Raw genomic sequence first — 23,368 nt, 5'->3', positions numbered from 1 at the left:
GTGTGTGTGCGCGCGTGTGTCTCTCTTAGCGACAGAGAGGGATGTCAACCTTGTTGGGTTTAGAATCAGCATGTAATTCCTCATGTCCGTCCAGGAACAGGGCCTCACTGTGTGAAAACACAGCCAGAGGAAGAGGCCATGACACTCTCTGTATCCTGACAGGTATGGAACTGATGATGAGAGTGAAAGGGCCCCTCTCCGGTCTGCACACACACACACACACACACACACACACACACACACACACACACACACACACACACACACACACACACACACACACACACACACACACACACACACACACACAGTCTTGCTTAACTAACCTTATGGGGACACACATAATTCAGTCCTATTCAAAATCCTATTTTCCTTAACCCTAACCCTTACCCTAACTTTAACCATAACCTTAACACCAAAACCTAACCTTAACCCTAACCCTGAACCTAACCATAGCTCCTAACCCTAAACCTAATTCGAAACCTAAACCCCGTAGAAATAGCATTTGCCCTTGTAGGGACTAACAACCCCAGTTGGTAAAGTTTTTGTTTGTTTACAATTCTTGTTGAGACTTCTAGTCCCCACAGGTATAATTAAACACATCTACACACACACACACACACACACACACACACACACACACACACACACACACACACACACACACACACACACACACACACACACACACACACACACACACACACACACACACACACACACACACACACACAGCGTGTTGTTTTCCACCCTACCTGTTTCCTATTAGCTCCTAGTCAATGGGTCTGGCATTAAGTTGTTCAGAGATCGACAGTAAAGACCTCCAAATCACACCGGATTACCCATGATCCTCGGGACTCAATCACTTTGTTGTCCAACTTCGTTATGTTCTCCGTCTCAGGTGATTTGAGTTGAATTGTGTGTGTGTGTGTGTGTGTGTGTGTGTGTGTGTGTGTGTGTGTGTGTGTGTGTGTGTGTGTGTGTGTGTGTGTGTGTGTGTGTGTGTGTGTGTGTGTGTGTGTGTGGGTGGGTGGGTGGGTGGGTGGGTGTGTGTGTGTGTGCGCGCATGCTGAACTGCCCTGATTCTCTTGTGGTTGCTATTTGATTTGAAGCTGGGGAACTTGATAGAGCATCTAAAGAATCTCTCTTTCATTTGATTGTGTCGTTGTGCTCTTTTATCAGTCCAGTGTAATGCCCCTGGCATTGGTTTGTGGTATAGTCAGGGATACTTAGCCAGGTTTCTACAATTAATTCAGAGGGTTTGTTGGACATTACAGCTGTTTTCAATCCTCTGTGAACTAGTCCCAGTGCTTGTTATTCACACAACACAATACATGTTCAAGTACAGTTTGTGAGTCTCCTTGGACCAGGCAAGGCATTCAGCTGGTATGTGTGTGTGTGTGTGTGTGTGTGTGTGTGTGTGTGGGGGGGGGGGGGGGGGGTCATATCACATAAATCCACTAATCATTTCTGAATGTGCCCAAGACCCCAAAACGTAACTTGTGACCCTTTAAACGGTTTGGTCCTTGTCTAAACTAAAAGCCACCAGCTCTTGTTCTTGTCCATTATGTATTAACATCAACATCCAGCCAGAACAGAAAGCCTATGTCCGCATCCCAAATAGCACCCTAATCCCTATATAATGGGCTACATTTAACCAGGACCCACAGGGCTCAGGTCGTAAGTGGTGTAGGGATTAGGGTTCCATTTGGAGCGTGGCCTATAACATGACGTTAATCTGCTCTACATGGTTCTACTTGATTAAAGCAGACAGGTTTATGTATTGGTGCTAAATCCCCTCAGTGCAATGGACGGGTAACGAACCAGGACTAATGAATATATTCAATTACACACACACACACACACACACACACACACACACACACACACACACACACACACACACACACACACACACACACACACACACACACACACACACACACACACACACACACACACACACACACACACACACACACACACACACACACACACACAGAACACTACATGAAGCGGAGGTGTTAAACTCAGACATGGTTGTTAATGGCCCTCTGGCTCGTACCTTTACGTCAAACTCTTTCTGTTTCTTTCTGTTTCTCCACCAAGCTTAAGTTTTAAAGGGGAAATGTCAAGTGACATGGTGCGTCCCAAACGGAACCCAAATTCCCTATTTAGTGCACTGCTTTTGACCTAGAGCCCTATGGGGCTCTAAATGAGAATTAGGGTGCTATTTGTGAAGCACACATAGTCTAGTTGAATTATTCAAACGGCTGGCCACAGATATGTTGTAGTTCTGATGTAAGCTGAGGTTTAGGCTTAAAGGGCAAGTCCGCCACTTTCAACCTCATATTCATTCTCTCCAGCACCACATCAGTGTCTACATCATGTCAACACGGCACGTCTCTATGATCTGTGGTCAAAGACAAAGACAATGAGTGTCTAGCCAGATGGAGGGTCAGACAAAGACAATGAGTGTCTAGCCAGATGGAGGGTCAGACAAAGACAATGAGTGTCTAACCAGATGGAGGGTCAGACAAAGACAATGAGTGTCTAACCAGATGGAGGGTCAGACAAAGACAATGAGTGTCTAGCCAGATGGAGGGTCAGACAAAGACAATGAGTGTCTAGCCAGATGGAGGGTCAGACAAAGACAATGAGTGTCTAGCCAGATGGAGGGTCAGACAAAGACAATGAGTGTCTAACCAGATGGAGGGTCAGACAAAGACAATGAGTGTCTAGCCAGATGGAGGGTCAGACAAAGACAATGAGTGTCTAACCAGATGGAGGGTCAGACAAAGACAATGAGTGTCTAGCCAGATGGAGGGTCAGACAAAGACAATGAGTGTCTAGCCAGATGGAGGGTCAGACAAAGACAATGAGTGTCTAACCAGATGGAGGGTCAGACAAAGACAATGAGTGTCTAGTCAGATGGAGAGTAAGACAAAGACAATGAGTGTCTAGCCAGATGGAGGGTCAGACAAAGACAATGAGTGTCTAGCCAGATGGAGAGTAAGACAAAGACAATGAGTGTCTAGCCAGATGGAGGGTCAGACAAAGACAATGAGTGTCTAACCAGATGGAGGGTCAGACAAAGACAATGAGTGTCTAGCCAGATGGAGGGTCAGACAAAGACAATGAGTGTCTGGCCAGATGGAGGGTCAGACAAAGACAATGAGTGTCTAGCCAGATGGAGGGTCAGACAAAGACAATGAGTGTCTGGCCAGATGGAGGGTAAGACAAAGACAATGTGTGTCTAACCAGATGGAGAGTCACGTCACAGACAATCTCATGGTGTTTGAAAATCACTGTAAAATGGTTTTACTTTTGATGATGTCATCGGGTAGAACATTTTAGCATTGTACTTTTTTCTACACAACGTAGAAATGCGCCATATTCACATATGTTGACGCTGGCATTGTGCTGGAGATAATGAAAATGAGGTTGAAAACAGGTGGAATTGCACTTTAAGTCCTACTGTAGCCTGTGGTTTCAGCAGGTATACTGTAGATACATATGGTGGCTGTCGCCCTGAGCTGCTAACATAGACTTCCCTGGGCCTGGACTCTGTGGAAAACAGAAGGGGTGTGTGTGTGTGTGTGTGTGTGTGTGTGTGTGTGTGTGTGTGTGTGTGTGTGTGTGTGTGTGTGTGTGTGTGTGTGTGTGTGTGTGTGTGTGTGTGTGTGCGTGCGTGCGTTGGTTTTATTCCACCTGTCTAGGTTGTGTGTGTGAGAGTCTGGTATCCAGCATCTATTACCATCAAACTGGTCTGGGTGATTCTAAGTGAAGTTATTTTGAAACAGAAATATCTACATCCTTCAGTCTTATCTAATGTGACATTTTGTGTCAGTAAGTCTGTAGTCATAATGAAACCCAACTGTGATGTTTCTGCACTGCAATGAAGACAGAACAGTAACACTAAAGGAGAAGTGAAACATTCAAATAAAGTGGAGACGATTCCTACCACACTTCTCTATTGATGCCACTTTCAATAAATACACACTTTATCATTTTCTTAAGAAGAAATGAAACATTCCATTTGATTTAATTTGATATGTTTATTGAAAAAGAGGGTGAGTATCATATAGGTCATATTGCCCCTGGGTTTATACAAACAGTGAACATACAGAGTTGAATTAAACAATCCATCGTAGATGAAGGATACTTGTGTCGTAAGCTGCCTCAAAAGAATTGAACGTTGTAACATGTAATTCACATTGTCTGGGGAGAGCACCCATATAGAACACATACACTTCTGACAAAACACATTTCCACTTGGGATGTTATTGCTTTATGTAAGGATTTATTTGCACATGTGGTCCAAATACCAGATATGATGAGTAAAATGGTAACAGCCATGTTGTGTTGTTTGGTTGTGGATCTAACTGCAGCATGGCATTGAACAGAATGCTTCTCATACACTTCAATAATCACCAAATCCCCTTCCTTTATGACAAACCTTACAACGATGTGATACAGATACTTAATAACCTCTGGACCAAAACACCTGCACTTGGTTCACAGACTAAGATGCCTGGAGATTTGAATGGACCTGGAGCTCTATTTTGACAGTAGAAAAACAATGGCAACAGTAAAACAGTATAGAAACCCACATCATTGAGGAATGGCTATATCTGGGAGGGGGGCTTGATTGAAAACATGTGTGGGTCCCCTGGCTCATACTTAAATGTGTTGTTCTCTGTCTTGGCTCAGTGGTACTATTGGCACTTCATATTTTAAACTCTGTGGAACGCTGTCAGGAGGAATAGAACAGAATCCCAACGACATTGTGTTCTAAGGGGTCCTAATGAAGAATTCATTGACGTCTGCCTGAGCTGAATCTGAATTTGAATCGGCCTGAGCTGAGATGTCCTAATGACAACAGTAATGTTTGTTTTAAAGTATCTCAGTACGTTGCGTTACATTCCGGATTTATTAGTTTTGCCCATCTTGCATCAGTGGATGAAAGGCGTCAGATTATTGGTTGACTAGAATAAGCCTCCCCAAGGGAGAATTGAATCAGGGGAAACTATGGCAATGAACCCTGTATCTCTATAATATTCTGTTGTTCAATCTAGACCTGCCGCCACAATTTAATCTGGGGGACTATAAATGTTTATTACATTAACTTCAACATGTTGCAGCTGCACCAAATGAAGTTAATAGACACATAACATGTTTTTTTAATGATATTGCAAATAAACGCTTTTGGAAAAGTGATAAATGTATAAAAATTTGATTGGATAATACAGTAGTACTGCGGTTGGGATACAGTACTCTCTGGTTATGCCTTCATCTAATACTGCTTAAATGTACTTACAAATACTGTGTTACATCTCATTATCTTAGAATATATAAAATATACAAAAATAAAAATCATTACAGTAAAAATACCAATTTAAAAGACTTAAAGTGGCTCAATGATCAAAGTAGAATAACTTTCTTTTGCCCCCAGCTCAGCAACATGCAGTTTCAATGTGATAGTCAATACTGTAGTATAGTAACAGGTATTTCATGTGGCCGTATACTGGCTTTAAAATCCTGCCTCAGGATATGTGGTGGTTTATAACTATGGAGTCGGCCTAAAGTGAGCTCCTATGAAATTGATGAGTGAAATCCAATAATCCGACAATGTGATCCTGTATAGAAATGTATGTAATGAATCTTACTGTACTTAATATAATACAGCAATTATTTTATGCCAGTATTTGTTAGTAAATACCCAGAATATTGAGGTAAATTAATTTCACATCGCTTGTGTTGTTGAAATATGACTTGGTGTCTCATTCAATGCCTTACAGCCTAGACTACAGCAACGGACCACATTACATTCACACAAACTGTATGAAAAGCTGCATTGATATGGGGTTTTATCCCTGTTTTGCATTACAATCTTATCCTACAAGGCCATCGTTCTTACAACCCTTGGCTTTTGCTGAGTTGCTTAAGTTACTTCTAATTGTGTGGGCTTTCCTGTTCGGCACAGGACTGAACTGTAATATAGAATTGTCTGCCTCCAATAAAGGCTGTCGGCTTGTATTACAGGATATAACTTCCCCTTTATTTACAACAGATAACTTCCCCTTTATTACAGCAGGGGTTTTCAAACCTCTCCTCGAGGTCCCCCAGTCGTTCCATGTATTTGATCTATTCCACAGCTAGCACACCTGATTCAACTTGTCAACTAACCAGCCTTGAATAGGTGAATCAGGTGAGTTAGTTCTGGGCTACAACTAAATTGTGAAACGCCTGGTGGTCCCCGAGGAGAGGTTAGAAACCACCGGCCTGTACACATCGTCTGATTCGGCTCTTCACTGGTCTGTTCTTGTGAATGGAAACTCCATGTGATTCAGTGCACAGCCTCGCTTCCTGAAAAGACATGTATCAGTTCAAACTAATGTCTTCTGATCCCCAGAGTTGAAACACCTGAATCGAATGCATGTCCTTTGTTATCGTTTGAGGATCTCCATTGTCTCGGCTAGACTGGAATTCTTGTTAAGGCTTGACATAGAAGTTGCCCCTAACCACAGATCTAAGATTTCCTTCCCTACCATCCTAGACTTAACCATAAGGGATTCAACAACATCTGACCTTGGATCAGTTAAGGGTGACTATCTATTTCCTCTGTTATGAATGTTTGACCAGCCCTGATTGGTCGCCTCTTACAGAGTGGGCTCGATCCATTGGACGGCTCATTCCTGTTCCTATCCTATGACCCCTCAGTCAGAGCCCACCCCTGGTGATACCCACAAGCCCTTGCTGGGCACATTTGAGACGGTGAGCCGGGTGTAAAAACTTTAAATGTCCCTTTACTGCCTCTTATAAAAGTAGGAAAAATACTTTATATACAGACGTACACTTACACACTCAGTTCAGACACACACACACACACACACACACACACACACACACACACACACACACACACACACACACTGAGAACAACCACACCAAATAAAACACACTGCGCTCACACACTCTTTACACACGTACTCACACATTCCGATATAATTAGGTATATGCACTTGGTGCTAACAGCGTGAGGAGAGGTGTCTGCAGTGTGGGGGGCAGGGTGGCTGCGGGGTCAGCAGCAGCAGCAAGGCATCATGGTCTGTCTGGCGGTGAAGTGCTGGTTTTGCAAGCGTTCCAGAATGTTCCAGAGCGTTCCAGAGCGTTCCAGAGTGTTCCAGAGCAGAGACGTGTAGCTACAGAGTTACATATCTGAGTAGTGGAGGAGGAGGAGGAGGAGGAGGAGAGCTGGCCTGGAACTGGGGCACTGCAGGCCGGTCAGGATGGTGTGTCTCCTTTACTGAGCACGTCTTCTGGACTTCTTCACCCTGGAGAGACAGAAAGAGAGGAATAAGACACTGATTGAAGAGGTTTCATGGGTGTAACTTCATTTTTCCGTGTGGCCACTTGACATCACCTGATTAGGAACAACTCTGGGCCCTAATGTCATTTTATGGTAAATACTTAGTACGGTGCTCGTAGTTATATTGAGGCTATGTTCTGCATCATGCAGGGTTTCGAAACATGCATTCTTAGTAAAAGGGTTCCAAAAGGGTACTTTGGCTGTCCCCATAGGATAACATATTTGGTTCCATGTGGAACCCTCTGTGGAAAGGGTTCTACATGCCCCCTTAATACAACTAACAAAACAAAAACAAACAAATGGGTCCTACATGGAACTCAAATGGGTTCTACATGGAATCAAAAGGGTTCTAACTGGAACCAAAACTGGTTCTTCAAAGGGTTCTCCTATGGGAACAGCCAAAGAACCATTTTAGGTTCTGGATGCACCTTTTTCTCTAAGTTGCCAGGTCGCAATTGTAAATGAGAACTTGTTCTCAACTTGCCTACCTGGTTAAATAAAGGTGAAATAAGTGTGTAACATGTCACATAGACCTCCAGTATCTACTGTAGTTGTGTATCTACTGTAGTTGTGTATCTACTGTAGTTGTGTATCTACTGTAGTTGTGTATCTACTGTAGTTTAGCTTGTTATTTTGAGAAAATGCAATCTTTTGTAACTATGCCACATTGGGAAATAACAGCAAGAAAATGCCTAATTTGTGGTAAAATGCTCCTCCATTTTAGATGTATTTACTAAAGGCGTTTTTAAGAGGCAGACATTTTGCATGGTTGGTGAAAACGATCACCAGAGGAATAAGGAATGCACATTGAACACACATTTGAACTGCACAACCCATTCAGATTCATTATAATATTCCGTATATTGTGTCTTTTATCGTTTATTGTAGTTTTATACGGTTTACTCCTTGGCTGTGAAACGTAGTGGAATTGTTTTCCCTTTAGTGGAATGAGTTTCACTATTTGTAGACAAATTAGTCCTGATCATTTTGTGCCTTCAATTTACACGTATTTGTTTATTCATACATAAACTGCTGTCTTTTAGCCATGAAATGAATGAAGTTAGTTCAATTGTGAAAATAACACCTGTTTTTTTGGCCAAAAGTTTTAGGTAATAAATCTGTAATAAAAATAAATAGAAAAATGTGATATCATGACATTCTACTCCATCCCTGATTTCCCAGATAAATTCTGATTGTTTACTGAAAGACCTGGAATGCCCCGAATGCCACGCTTAAATGATCAGAGGGATTGCAAGGCTTGAGCAGAAAGCATTCTTTCACCGTCTTTAATTCATATCTCAGTAGCCATCTGAGTAGCTAGCACGCATAATGAGAAACAAGCACCCAGAAACACCAGTCACTTTCATCTCTTTTAATGAGACACACACATAGCAACAGTTCTAATCATACCGATAAATGAGCGATTTCAGAATGCAATGTGGACAGGTGGCCATAAAATGACACTTATCTGTTGTTACTGTACTTAAGCAGTCCCATTTCTCCCATTTCTCCCATTTCTCCCATTTCATTTGGATTTTGCAGATGAAAACAGCTGCACATTTCATTCCGTGTCTCTCACTGTTACCAGCGAACTAGCCTGGTCCCAGATCTGTTTGTGTTGTCTTGCTAACTCCTATGGTTTGGCGTGACAATAATAAGAGTTGGCAAGTAAGCACAAGCAGATGTGGGACCAGGCTACCCTGCGATCAGCTCTTACTTGTCAAAGAGGGAAGTAAGGTTTCTCCTTACTTGTTAATGGCATTCTTCAGGTACGTCTGCAGCCATTTGGTCTCGGGGTTAATGCAGACCTCCCTGTTGTTCTTCAGCTTGGCACTGTGACCGGGAGAGGGATGAAGGGAGGGATGAAGGGACGGAGAGAGAGAGAGAGAGAGAGAGAGAGAGAGAGAGAGAGAGAGAGAGAGAGAGAGAGAGAGAGAGAGAGAGAGAGAGAGAGAGAGAGAGAGAGAGAGAGAGAGAGAGAGAGAGAGAGAGAGAGAGAGAAAGTGAATTAGGCAGAGACTCATTTCAGTGTTCTCCGAGCATCCACTTTCCCTGTTTTCTTATCTGATTCAAGGATGGAATGATCCGAAAAAAAAGTCCAGTAACCTCTCATGAACTGGCCTAGCGTCTTCTCACTCTGGTGAACATCCAGGGATAGTGTGTTGTGTATCTGTAACACACAGTAACACACATGCCTGATACGTGGCGTCAACTAGGGTGAACTGTGTCCGTGTTTCGGTCAAACTGTAATGAGACTCGTGGGCCTTGGAGTAGCGAGTTGAATAGTACGAGTGGCACATTTTTATTACACTTAAATGATATACCGGTACATAGATAAATACATATAGATCATTTATAGGTTTATTTTGAACTAAGAATTCTGAATGCAACTATTTCAGTTTGACCAGTCTGTCTTTATAGACTCAGATACAGTGTGTAATTATATATTTTTCTATTTCAGTTTGACCAGTCTGTCTTTATAGACTCAGATACAGTGTGTAATTATATATATTACTATTTCAGTTTGACCAGTCTGTCTTTATAGACTCAGATACAGTGTGTAATTATATATTTTTCTATTTCAGTTTGACCAGTCTGTCTTTATAGACTCAGATACAGTGTGTAATTATATATTTTACTATTTCACCTTGACCAGTCTGTCTTTATAGACTCAGATACAGTGTGTAATTATATATTTTACTATTTCAGTTTGACCAGTCTGTCTTTATAGACTCAGATACAGTGTGTAATTATATATTTTTCTATTTCAGTTTGACCAGTCTGTCTTTATAGACTCAGATACAGTGTGTAATTATATATTACTATTTCAGTTTGACCAGTCTGTCTTTATAGACTCAGATACAGTGTGTAATTATATATTTTACTATTTCAGCTTGACCAGTCTGTCTTTATAGACTCAGATACAGTGTGTAATTATATATTTTTCTATTTCAGTTTGACCAGTCTGTCTTTATAGACTCAGATACAGTGTGTAATTATATATTTTTCTATTTCAGTTTGACCAGTCTGTCTTTATAGACTCAGATACAGTGTGTAATCTTATATATTACTATTTCAGCTTGACCAGTCTGTCTTTATAGACTCAGATACAGTGTGTAATCTTATATATTACTATTTCAGCTTGACCAGTCTGTCTTTATAGACTCAGATACAGTGTGTAATCTTATATATTACTATTTCAGTTTGACCAGTCTGTCTTTATAGACTCAGATACAGTGTGTAATCTTATATATTACTATTTCAGCTTGACCAGTCTGTCTTTATAGACTCAGATACAGTGTGTAATTATATATTTTACTATTTCAGTTTGACCAGTCTGTCTTTATAGACTCAGATACAGTGTGTAATTATATATATTACTATTTCAGTTTGACCAGTCTGTCTTTATAGACTCAGATACAGTGTGTAATTATATATATTACTATTTCAGTTTGACCAGTCTGTCTTTATAGACTCAGATACAGTGTGTAATCTTATATATTACTATTTCAGTTTGACCAGTCTGTCTTTATAGACTCAGATACAGTGTGTAATTATATATTTTACTATTTCAGTTTGACCAGTCTGTCTTTATAGACTCAGATACAGTGTGTAATTATATATATTACTATTTCAGTTTGACCAGTCTGTCTTTATAGACTCAGATACAGTGTGTAATTATATATATTACTATTTCAGTTTGACCAGTCTGTCTTTATAGACTCAGATACAGTGTGTAATTATATATATTACTATTTCAGTTTGACCAGTCTGTCTTTATAGACTCAGATACAGTGTGTAATCTTATATATTTGTTTTATTTAAAAAAAAAAACATTTCAAAAGGGTTACATTTGAGGTAATATTTTTGAAGTCATTAATTTCAGTTTGACACAGTTTGTACTGAAATCTAGTCTGTATAATTCATGTATCTGAAGATTGAAGAGACATCTGATGAACTCTGTGTACTGTAATCTAAAAGTAAATGTGTTCCATCATTTCGATATCGTCTATCTGCTCATTCAGGGTCAAAATAAACAAACACATTAAGATAAATGAAGTTCACTTTCCTTTAAACCAACTACTGTACTGGACTGGACTGTACACACAAAACAAACATCACTGATATAAGGCTGCAAAGTCAACAGTAACATAATGTATCTGGAAAAATAAGTTATTTGACCAAAATTATATTTATCAAGCTTATTTATATGTAACTAAATTCCAGGGACATTTGCAAGACACATATGCCAGTGAACAATCAACACATTATTCACATCCCAAACATATATTTTTAAGAAGAACAAACATATTATGAACAAGTTGTAAGAATAACAATTATTCAAACTTGTATTCACAGCATATTTTAACCCACAAAACATGCTTTGCGCCAGTTGTAAGGATCAGAATGCATTAAATCACATCAAGTCCCCCCACCACCTGCCACAGGTGAAAAATCCCATCTCTCTCCTTCCACTTAGACAGCTGTTGCAGTGATAACAAAGCATGGTAACACTGATCTCTTTGTTAAGCCGGTGGTACCACCAATAAGGAGGTTTTGATGTCAGGCCATTTAGCCTGGGATTTACAGACTGTGGGGTGTATATGGGAGTAAGTGGTTCACCTGTAGCGGACTGTAGTGTGTTGATAGAGGGTTGACTTGAGTGTCGACTTGAGAGAGGGGCATTTGTCCCGAGATCGGACACTTTTGTGAGTGTTTCCGATCCATGAGCTTTAGGGGGAGACGGGGTAGTGTGTGTGTGTGTGTGTGGGTAGTGTGTGTGTGTGTGTGTGTGTGTGTGTGTGTGTGTGTGTGTGTGTGTGTGTGTGTGTGTGTGTGTGTGTGTGTGTGTGTGTGTGTGTGTGTGTGTGTGTGTGTGTGTGTGTGTGTGTGTGTGTGTGTGTGTCAGCACTCTCTCCTCTCCTCCCCTCCTTCCCCAAACATATGGTTCTAACACCTCTGTGTCAAAAGGTCGTGTTTGAGAGTTAACAACTCAGGTAGCGCCTCACCACCTCCCCTCCCTCCCTCCTTCTCTCCCTCCTTCTCTTCCTCTCACAGGCCTGTAAATTAATCACATTCCTCTCCACCTCTGAATCTCTCCTTCATCACTCCTTTACCGCTTTTCTGATTCAATTTCACCTTCCCCAAACTCTCCATCCCTATTTAACACCAACCTCTTCAATTGACCAAATGGCCCACCTACACCCTTACCCCAATAAGATGAAAGAACAGCTCAAGCGCATCAAACCCCTTCAAATCTCCCCCAAAACCAACATCCCAATCGTTTAGATAAATAAAAGGCGGTAACTGGATTCCCTGTTTGTTTATCTCTAGGATACCCCCTTCCTCCCTCCCTCCAAACCCCATCCTGTCCTCTTTTATATATTTAGTGCAGATAATCCATTTGACTGTTTTGTTTTGATGTTTCTCCTGGTTTAGGTTTATCCCTCTAGGGTGTGTGTGCGTGCGTGCGTGCGTGCGTGCGTGCGTGCGTGCGTGTGTGTGTGTGTGTGTGTGTGTGTGTGTGTGTGTGTGTGTGTGTGTGTGTGTGTGTGTGTGTGTGTGTGTGTGTGTGTGTGTGGACTATCTAGCGTCTGATTGACTTTGTTGGAATTCGGGGCTCTGGGAGTCTGGAGCTTCTAACCCAGTAGGTAGTAATTACTTCACAGCAAGCTAATGCCAACAAGCAGGAGGAGACAGGGGCGTGTAGGGAGCGGTGGAGGGGGTGAGGGGGGTGTAGTGTTACCCCTGTTGTCTTTCATCCAAGGACAATAGATATATCAGAAGAGATGCGAGCTCTCTGCCCCTCTCTCCCCTGCTGCTCAGTCATAAATAACTTCAGGATGGGCTCTGGAGGGAATAAGAGGGGAAAGTAGAAGCTTTTGGTGGCGTATGTGTGTTCCTTAATGCCTGTTTGTGCAAATGTGTGTTTCTCTTGATGATTGTGCGTCCTGACCAGATTTGTATCCTTACTGACCCCTTGCCATGAGTTAACCCCTTAATGCCCCCCCACCACCCCTTCCCAACCCCCCAAACCCCTCTGGCTTTTTGGCTCTGGCCACCTGGTTTCTATAGGTTACAAATAGGCAAAGCATTTTGGCTTAATGCGTTCCAGGCCATTTAAATTACACTAAATGTGGGCGGCTGGTGAGCGCAGGGAATAAAAGAAAGAAGGATAGAGAGGGTCAGCTGCAACATAAAGGTCATCACATTGACCCCTAATGATTGATTCCTTAACAAGACTAAAATCCCCCCTAGAGCTAGCTTGGAGAGAGACACTCCTCTGTCAGCTTCCTCTCTCCTCTCCTGGCCATTTATTGTGTTGTTCTAATCTAAACATCTCTTTCCATTTGGGGAGAGCCATAGTAACTGCATCTCTTTTCTCCACTCTCTCTCTCTCTCGCTTTCTCTTACCTTCTCTCTCGCTTTCTCTCGCTTTCTCTCTCGCTTTCTCTCTCTCTCTCTCTCTCTTTTTCTCTCGCTTTCTCTCTCTCGCACTTTCTCTCTCACTTTCTCTCGCTTTCTCTCTCTCTCTCGCTTTCTTTCGCTCTCTCTCTCTCGCTTTCTCGTACTTTCTCTCTCGCTTTCTCTCGCTTTCTCTCTCGCATTCTCTCTCTCTCCCTTTCTCTCGCTTTCTCTCTCTCTCTCTCTCTCTCTCTCTCTCTCTCCTGCTGTCTCTCTCTCTCTCCCTTTCTCTCGCTTTCTCTCTCTCTCGCACCTTCTCTCTCACTTTCTCTCGCTTTCTCTCTCTCTCGCTTTCTCTCGCTCTCTCTCTCGCTTTCTCGTACTTTCTCTCTCGCTTTCTCTCGCTTTCTCTCTCGCTTTCTCTCTCGCTTTCTCTCTCTCTCTTTCTCTCTCTCTCTCGCTTTCTCTCGCTTTCTCTCTCTCTCTCTCTCTCTCTCTCTCTCTCTCTCTCTCTCTCTCTCTCTCTCTCTCTCTCTCGCTTTCTCTCTCTCTCTCTCTCTCTCTCTCTCTCTCTTCTCTCTCGCTTTCTCTCACTCTCTCTCACTCTCTCTCCACTTTCTCTCTGTCTTTCCCTCCACTGTGGTCCTCCAACTGCAATCATTAAAACCAGATAATATGGGACTGATGCTTAGCCGAATGGAATGGGACCCAAAGTTAAGCGCCATTTGAATCCACATGGGATCTTATTAACAGAGGGGTCTTACTGGGCTGAATCAGGCTTTTCTGAACAGGTTTTGCCCTAGGAGATGACTATAGGAGTTGGCAAGACCACACAAACAGATCTAGAACCAAGTTAGTTTAGCTGTAGCAGCTGATAATAGGAGTTGGTAAGACAGCACAAACAGATCTAGAACCAAGTTAGTTTTGCTGTAGCAGCTGATAATAGGAGTTGGTAAGACAGCACAAACAGATCTAGAACCAAGTTAGTTTAGCTGTAGCAGCTGATAATAGGAGTTGGTAAGACAGCACAAACAGATCTGGAACCAGGCTAGTTTATCCCTACTTGACTATACGTATCAGGCCAAGGTCCTTCTGGTTTCAGCTGTGTTAAAGTAAAGATGGTAGATAACCGAAGATGTCACATTTCCAGTCTGCTTAAGGGATGGCTCTCCCATAGGCACCAATGCATTAGCAGCTGGGTCTGGTCTGCTTAGTTCATTGACTATATATGAACAAGAAAAAAAGGAGGGAGTGGGATGAGTCGCTTCCTCTTCCACCTCTGGTTAAACTACATTGCAGGGTTCCCGTAGAGCAACATGGACCGTGGCATTGACAGGTGTCTGTCCAGCCCTGAAACAAACACCTGATTCAACAAGTCACCGCCTTGACGATTAGTTGATGAGTTGAATCAGGTGCTTCAGTGCTGCGCCCGGGAAGCGAAGCTAACTCACACACTCAACATGCAGCTGTCTCAGACCAGGGTTGCTTACCACTGCTTTACTAGGCCTGTGTAGTTCTGGTTTATCTCCAGGAAAAGTCTGTCTAAAAATAGTGAATAGCTTCCCCTTCTGTGAGCAGCAACATTGTGTGTGCTGTGTGGGATGTCCAGTGTTGGCCACCATAGTCCTTTCTTATCTGTGCAGTGTAGTGCAGGGCTGAGGAGAACATGGGGTTGTCTCCTACAAAACGTCCCTGTTAGTCCCCAGCCTTGTAATGAAAACATTGACTTTTTGGAGAAGCAATACAGCGATCTAGTTGTTCTTATGAGGGGTGTGGAAGGTTTTTCACATGACAAGCTAAGGAACTTAGCTGTAAGTCTTCTAAAACACAACCCAAAATCAGGGTTAAAAAGCATCCCATAATGCACCAGCAGGTTACTCACATGACTTGGAAAGGGCAGTTGGGTGTGTGAAGGAACTTGAGCTCTCTGATGCTCCTCTGAGGGACGGTGTTCAGAGTGGAGCGACACCAGCACCTCTCTACCAGGCTGATGGGCTTAGCTGAAAACAACAACCAGAGACATAGTAAGATACTGTACCAGGTACCAGGTACCAGGCTGATGGGCTTAGCTGAAAACAACAACCACAGACATAGTAAGATACTGTACCAGGTACCAGGTACCAGGCTGATGGGCTTAGCTGAAAACAACAACCACAGACATAGTAAGATACTGTACCAGGTACCAGGTACCAGGCTGATGGGCTTAGCTGAAAACAACAACCACAGACATAGTAAGATACTGTACCAGGTACCAGGTACCAGGCTGATGGGCTTAGCTGAAAACAACAACCAGAGACATAGTAAGATACTGTACCAGGTACCAGGTACCAGGCTGATGGGCTTAGCTGAAAACAACAACCAGAGACATAGTAAGATACTGTACCAGGTACCAGGTACCAGGTACCGGACACTGAGAGAATGTGAGCTTCGACCATTTCTATGTCTTTAAACTAAAACAACCAAATCCCAGCTCACAACGCATGATGATAGTTAGAGCTGAACCAACAACATGAGCCTCAACGCCTCCAAAATGCAACAACTCACAATCATTGCAGGCAGGAAACGAGGATGAATTTGTTCATTTCATATCAGAGTACTTAGAACAAATATGTTGAATCTACTGTCTCTAACCCCGACAATGCATGGGAAAGTATACTGTACATTTAGCTGACTTTAGTCCCAAACTGGGATGAATTTGTTCATTTCATATCAGAGTACTTAGAACAAATATGTTGAATCTACTGTCTCTAACCCCGACAATGCATGGGAAAGTATACTGTACATTTAGCTGACTTTAGTCCCAAACTGGGATGAATTTGTTCATTTCATATCAGAGTACTTAGAACAAATATGTTGAATCTACTGTCTCTACCCTGACAATGCATGGGAAAGTATACTGTACATTTAGCTGACTTTAGTCCCAAACTGGGATGAATTTGTTCATTTCATATCAGAGTACTTAGAACAAATATGTTGAATCTACTGTCTCAGGTACCCCGTACAATGCATGGGAAAGTGGTACATTTAGCTGACTTTAAACCCAAACAACCATGAATTTGTTCATTTCATATCAGAGTACTTAGAACAAATATGTTGAATCTACTGTCTCTAACCCCGACAATGCATGGGAAAGTATACTGTACATTTAGCTGACTTTAGTCCCAAACTGGGATGAATTTGTTCATTTCATATCAGAGTACTTAGAACAAATATGTTGAATCTACTGTCTCTAACCCCGACAATGCATGGGAAAGTATACTGTACATTTAGCTGACTTTAGTCCCAAACTGGGATGAATTTGTTCATTTCATATCAGAGTACTTAGAACAAATATGTTGAATCTACTGTCTCTAACCCCGACAATGCATGGGAAAGTATACTGTACATTTAGCTGACTTTAGTCCCAAACTGGGATGAATTTGTTCATTTCATATCAGAGTACTTAGAACAAATATGTTGAATCTACTGTCTCTAACCCCGACAATGCATGGGAAAGTATACTGTACATTTAGCTGACTTTAGTCCCAAACTGGGATGAATTTGTTCATTTCATATCAGAGTACTTAGAACAAATATGTTGAATCTACTGTCTCTAACCCCGACAATGCATGGGAAAGTATACTGTACATTTAGCTGACTTTAGTCCCAAACTGGGATGAATTTGTTCATTTCATATCAGAGTACTTAGAACAAATATGTTGAATCTACTGTCTCTAACCCCGACAATGCATGGGAAAGTATACTGTACATTTAGCTGACTTTAGTCCCAAACTGGGATGAATTTGTTCATTTCATATCAGAGTACTTAGAACAAATATGTTGAATCTACTGTCTCTAACCCCGACAATGCATGGGAAAGTATACTGTACATTTAGCTGACTTTAGTCCCAAACTGGGATGAATTTGTTCATTTCATATCAGAGTACTTAGAACAAATATGTTGAATCTACTGTCTCTAACCCCGACAATGCATGGGAAAGTATACTGTACATTTAGCTGACTTTAGTCCCAAACTGGGATGAATTTGTTCATTTCATATCAGAGTACTTAGAACAAATATGTTGAATCTACTGTCTCTAACCCCGACAATGCATGGGAAAGTATACTGTACATTTAGCTGACTTTAGTCCCAAACTGGGATGAATTTGTTCATTTCATATCAGAGTACTTAGAACAAATATGTTGAATCTACTGTCTCTAACCCCGACAATGCATGGGAAAGTATACTGTACATTTAGCTGACTTTAGTCCCAAACTGGGATGAATTTGTTCATTTCATATCAGAGTACTTAGAACAAATATGTTGAATCTACTGTCTCTAACCCCGACAATGCATGGGAAAGTATACTGTACATTTAGCTGACTTTAGTCCCAAACTGGGATGAATTTGTTCATTTCATATTAGAGCTTGTAAGAACAAACAGGATAAAGTAGAAGACAGATTTCTGTTGCAGCTGGACATTGGGGATTAAATCCATCTTCACTGTTACTCCAGGACAGCAACAGCTCCTAGTCAGTGGTGTGTGAGATGGGTTTACGCAGTGTTACAACCAGGTCTCATCAATAGCTCACACACACTCTCACCAAACGTTCACCGTACACACTCAACACTACTCTACTTTTACCTGTTGTTAATCATCTTCACAGTCACTGGGATAAACTCCAGTATTTCTGTTAAATCTGTGTACAAAGACTTTCAACTGGCCTGCGGAGCATGGCAGAGAACTACACTTAAGATAAAACTAGCAAAAAGAAGCATTTGAAGAAGATTACTTGACTATGTTGTTCAGGGTCAAATACCACTTTGAAAGATCTGAGAGGAAAATGCATTTCATTTAAATAATTAAATCAAACTGTTATTAGTTATTTATACATTTCAAATAAAATACCGTTAAGACAAAACAGCACACATGTTCATGTATTTAAATACATACCTCAAATAATCAACACACATGTTCATGTATTTAAATACATACCTCAAATAATTAACACACATTCCCACCAATTACAAAACTACTGTATTTAACCCGGACAATGCATGAGAAAGTACACATTTACCTGCCTTTAGTTCCAAATGCAAGGCAATTAAAAAGAGATTAGTCTGCCACACACACACACACACACACACACAGACACACTCTCAAACCAGCGCTCATTGTCCCATCCGCCGTCATACTGCCTTTTCACTATGAACATTGAAGACACAGCTCTCTATCCCAGGAGAGTCCTTATCGTTCTACTCCACTGGGGCTCCCAATGTTTTCCTCCTTTCTCAAAGCTCCAAGAGCACAAAGCTTAGATTCTTATCAAAAGAGTCCCTTTTAGAAGTAGGCTACATTCTTAGAATGAGTGCATATCACCCCTGGTTCCTACTGGTTCCTGAAACTAAGAATCTTTTTACTAAATAGCACATACTCTGGCTTTTGCCTGAAATGTTCTTAGATTCAGGGATTTCAGAGGGGAAACCCTGCTGGAAATATCACACAAGATTAACATGAAACGTGAAATTGTTGATAACCTGTTTCCAACAATGATTTGTATTGGTTTTTCTTTGAAGATGGGAAGAGGTCCATTGGCTGAACATATATACATGTCTCTTCTCCAGTTGCCTTGTGGTTGTAAAACCTTCATGAAAGACTCTCTCTGATTACTTTAAAACACTTTGATATTTACATTCTTTTCATTTCTCGAATCTTACATCTTAAACGGAGTACAAACGGCTCCCTTGTTTGACTGTGGGATTAAACCGCGATCCCATTAATCCACTGCAAAATAAACAACAACAGGAGAGAGAGAAGTCCGAGAGAAGAGTTGAATTGAAGTTAGCTCAACCTCTGCTGTGTTATGCTAAGCATGTTGTTACTACTCCTAGCCAGGGAGACCCTGACTGCATAGTAAAGACGACAGGATGGCCGGGGTGATGGAGGGGTAACTTGTATATTTATCTGGGTTTTTTTTGTTGCTTTCTTTTAACTAGAAACCAATTAGGGGCAAAACAAGGCGGCTTGTGAAAGAAACGAACTAAATCCCAAATAGAACCCTATTGCCTATTTTGTGCACTTCTTCTGACCAGAGCCCTATGGGTTTCCCTGTGGGCCCTGGTCAAATGTAGTGCGCCGTATAAGGGAATAGGGTTCTATTTGGGAAGCAAAGGTTGTAGCTAGATGCTCACTTGTGGCCGGGTGCTGTAAGCAGTATGCAGAATGAGCCAGTATTAGCATGATAATAGAGCCTGATAAGGTGGAGGGTCATTGCTGTGATAGTGGTTTGGGGGAGACTTAGTCATTTGGGACACTGACTCCCTGACCCATCATCCTCTAAATCCTAAGATCTTTCTTTCTTTATTTGACAAATAGTTTTAAATGTTCATTTGTATGCCGTTAAGATGTAAGATTTGAGGAATTAAAGTGGTTGGAATATCAAAGTGTTAAAAGCAAACAGAAAAGTAGAGTTTTACAACAGAAGGCAACTGTGAAGAAACATAAATAATGTCAATACAAACCCAGACATTTACAGAATAATACAAATCACCATCTACTTACAATCCAACTATACAAACAACAACAATTCAACAAATGTATATATGTTGAGTATAACATCTCCATCACATCACAACAATCACTTACTTATTTGACCAAAACCAGTCAAACATCAAGGAGCCAACAGACAACGTCCACAACCACAAGTCATAACCACAAGTTATTCTGCTGTGTATCCCTTCTCTCAGCAACACCAGCCAAATGTCACAGCCACAAGTCATAACCACAAGTTATTCTGCTGTGTATCCCTTCTCCCAGCAACACCAGCCAAATGTCACAGCCACAAGTCATAACCACAAGTTATTCTGCTGTGTATCCCTTCTCCCAGCAACACCAGCCAAATGTCACAGCCACAAGTCATAACCACAAGTTATTCTGCTGTGTATCCCTTCTCCCAGCAACACCAGCCAAATGTCACAGCCACATCTATTCTAACAACACCTATTCAAATTCAACAAAAATATCAAGACAACCTCCACAACCACCAAAACGTCCTCCTTTTCTAGAACAAATCACACCCCCAGACATTCTAGAACACATACATACATAAAGTCTCTCTTTGCTAAGTTACTAAAATGACTCAAATAAAGAGATAGATAAATAAAGATATATAAAACACTAGAAAGACACACTAACAGTCTTTAAAAAAGGGTTCCAAACGGGTTCTTCGACTGTCCCCATAAGATAACACGTTTTGGTCCCACGTAGAACTCTTTTGGGTTCCATGTAGAACCCTCTGTGTAAAGGGTTCTACATGGATCTCAAAAGGGTTCTTCCTGGAAGCAAAAGGGTTCTACCTGGAACCAAAAAAAGGGTTAAAAATAAAAAATATATATCATTCTTCAAATGATTATCCCTTTTATGTTTGAGATGGCACCTTTTCTTCTAAGAGTGTAGAAGACATGCCCAGACAGAAGAACCATCACCCAGACCAACTCACCCGTAGAGGGAGGTACTTCCATGGCCACAGCCAGTAGGGCCAACACAGCCAGTACTTTGACATCCATGGTGGGCTGTATGTAGTAGGATGGAGTTACAAGAGGCTCAGGGCTCAGCTTCTCACAGCTACTATCCAGCAGGGCTCAGTGTAGACTGACTGTCAGCTCCCCTCTACACACTGTTAAAGCACCACGGCTGAGGGAGAGAGAGAGGGAGGAGAGAGAGAGAGAGGAGGGAGGCTCCTAATTTCTCAGGAGGAAGCAGGGGGGGGTGAGCTGCACTGACTATATGAAAGGCAGAGACTTTCTCGATTGAAAATGTGCTGGCTGACAATCAAGAAGAAATTCTCTTTCTCTTGTAAGTTATTTCTCTATCTATTACTTTCATTCTCTTTCTCGCAATGTCTCTCTTTACGTCTCATGTTCCTTCTCTCTCTCAGGTCTCCTCTATTTTGTTTTCTGTCTCTCTTTCTCTCCCTCCCTTTCACTTTCCCTCCTTCACCTTTCTTTTCCCAAACTCCCAAACTACCCCCCTCTCCATTTTCCCCCCTCTTTTCCCACTCTCTCTGGGGCTGTCAGTCAGTCTATTTGGAGAGCCTGAGCTCCCTGCTGCTAGCCTAATATTGTTCCTATTACAGCTGAATGGCTGGAGTGTTATTGTTTACAGGAACACTGCCTGCTCCCCCACCTCTCTGGCTGGCCTGTGTCTTCCCAGTCATCTGTCTCTGGCTGGCCTGTGTCTTCCCAGTCATCTGTCTCTGGCTGGCCTGTGTCCTCCCAGTCATCTGTCTCTGGCTGGCCTGTGTCTTCCCAGTCATCTGTCTCTGGCTGGCCTGTGTCCTCCCAGTAATCTGTCTCTCTGGCTGGCCTGTGTCTTCCCAGTCATCTGTCTCTGGTTGGCCTGTGTCCTCCCAGTCATCTGTCTCTGGCTGGCCTGTGTCCTCCCAGTTATCTGTCTCTGGCTGGCCTGTGTCTTCCCAGTCATCTGTCTCTCTGGCTGGCCTGTGTCTTCCCAGTCATCTGTCTCTGGCTGGCCTGTGTCTTCCCAGTCATCTGTCTCTGGCTGGCCTGTGTCTTCCCAGTCATCTGTCTCTGGCTGGCCTGTGTCTTCCCAGTCATCTGTCTCTGGCTGGCCTGTGTCCTCCCAGTCATCTATCTCTCTGGCTGGCCTGTGTCTTCCCAGTCATCTGTCTCTGGCTGGCCTGTGTCCTCCCAGTCATCTGTCTCTCTGGCTGGCCTGTGTCTTCCCAGTCATCTGTCTCTGGCTGGCCTGTGTCTTCCCAGTCATCTGTCTCTGGCTGGCCTGTGTCTTCCCAGTCATCTGTCTCTGGCTGGCCTGTGTCTTCCCAGTCATCTATCTCTCTGGCTGGCCTGTGTCTTCCCAGTCATCTGTCTCTCTGGCTGGCCTGTGTCTTCCCAGTCATCTGTCTCTGGCTGGCCTGTGTCTTCCCAGTCATCTGTCTCTGGCTGGCCTGTGTCTTCCCAGTCATCTGTCTCTCTGGCTGGCCTGTGTCTTCCCAGTCATCTGTCTCTGGCTGGCCTGTGTCCTCCCAGCCATCTGTCTCTCTGGCTGGCCTGTGTCTTCCCAGTCATCTGTCTCTGGCTGGCCTGTGTCTTCCCAGTCATCTGTCTCTGGCTGGCCTGTGTCTTCCCAGTCATCTGTCTCTGGCTGGCCTGTGTCTTCCCAGTCATCTGTCTCTGGCTGGCCTGTGTCTTCCCAGTCAGCTGTCTCTGCCTGGCCTGTGTCTTCCCAGTCAGCTGTCTCTGGCTGGCCTGTGTCTTCACAGTCATCTATCTCTCTGGCTGGCCTGTGTCCTCCCAGTCATCTATCTCTCTGGCTGGCCTGTGTCTTCCCAGTCATCTGTCTCTGGCTGGCCTGTGTCTTCCCAGTCATCTATCTCTCTGGCTGGCCTGTGTCTTCCCAGTCATCTATCTCTCTGGCTGGCCTGTGTCTTCCCAGTCATCTATCTCTCTGGCTGGCCTGTGTCCTCCCAGTCATCTATCTCTCTGGCTGGCCTGTGTCTTCCCAGTCATCTATCTCTCTGGCTGGCCTGTGTCCTCCCAGTCATCTATCTCTCTGGCTGGCCTGTGTCTTCCCAGTCATCTATCTCTCT

At 42.6% G+C, this 23,368-nt stretch overlaps 1 protein-coding gene across 1 annotated transcript; it reads right to left on the bottom strand.

The window, feature by feature from the left end:
• Positions 1-4,038: 4,038 nt before the first annotated feature.
• On the bottom strand, positions 4,039-21,424 carry cxcl12b (chemokine (C-X-C motif) ligand 12b (stromal cell-derived factor 1)). The gene is made up of 4 exons (XM_052514188.1): positions 21,257-21,424; positions 15,660-15,777; positions 9,122-9,205; positions 4,039-7,337 (listed from the first exon to the last, which is right to left on the bottom strand). The coding sequence occupies exons 1-4, from the start codon at positions 21,321-21,323 to the stop codon at positions 7,307-7,309; spliced, it is 300 nt and encodes a 99-aa protein (XP_052370148.1). The 5' UTR covers positions 21,324-21,424; the 3' UTR covers positions 4,039-7,306.
• Positions 21,425-23,368: the final 1,944 nt, after the last annotated feature.

The sequence above is a fragment of the Oncorhynchus keta genome, unplaced genomic scaffold (genome assembly GCF_023373465.1).
Source record: "Oncorhynchus keta strain PuntledgeMale-10-30-2019 unplaced genomic scaffold, Oket_V2 Un_scaffold_15365_pilon_pilon, whole genome shotgun sequence".
Classification (NCBI taxonomy): domain Eukaryota; kingdom Metazoa; phylum Chordata; class Actinopteri; order Salmoniformes; family Salmonidae; genus Oncorhynchus; species Oncorhynchus keta.
The sequence above is the reverse complement of the archived record's forward strand: the minus strand, read 5'-3'. Positions and strand labels throughout refer to the sequence as shown.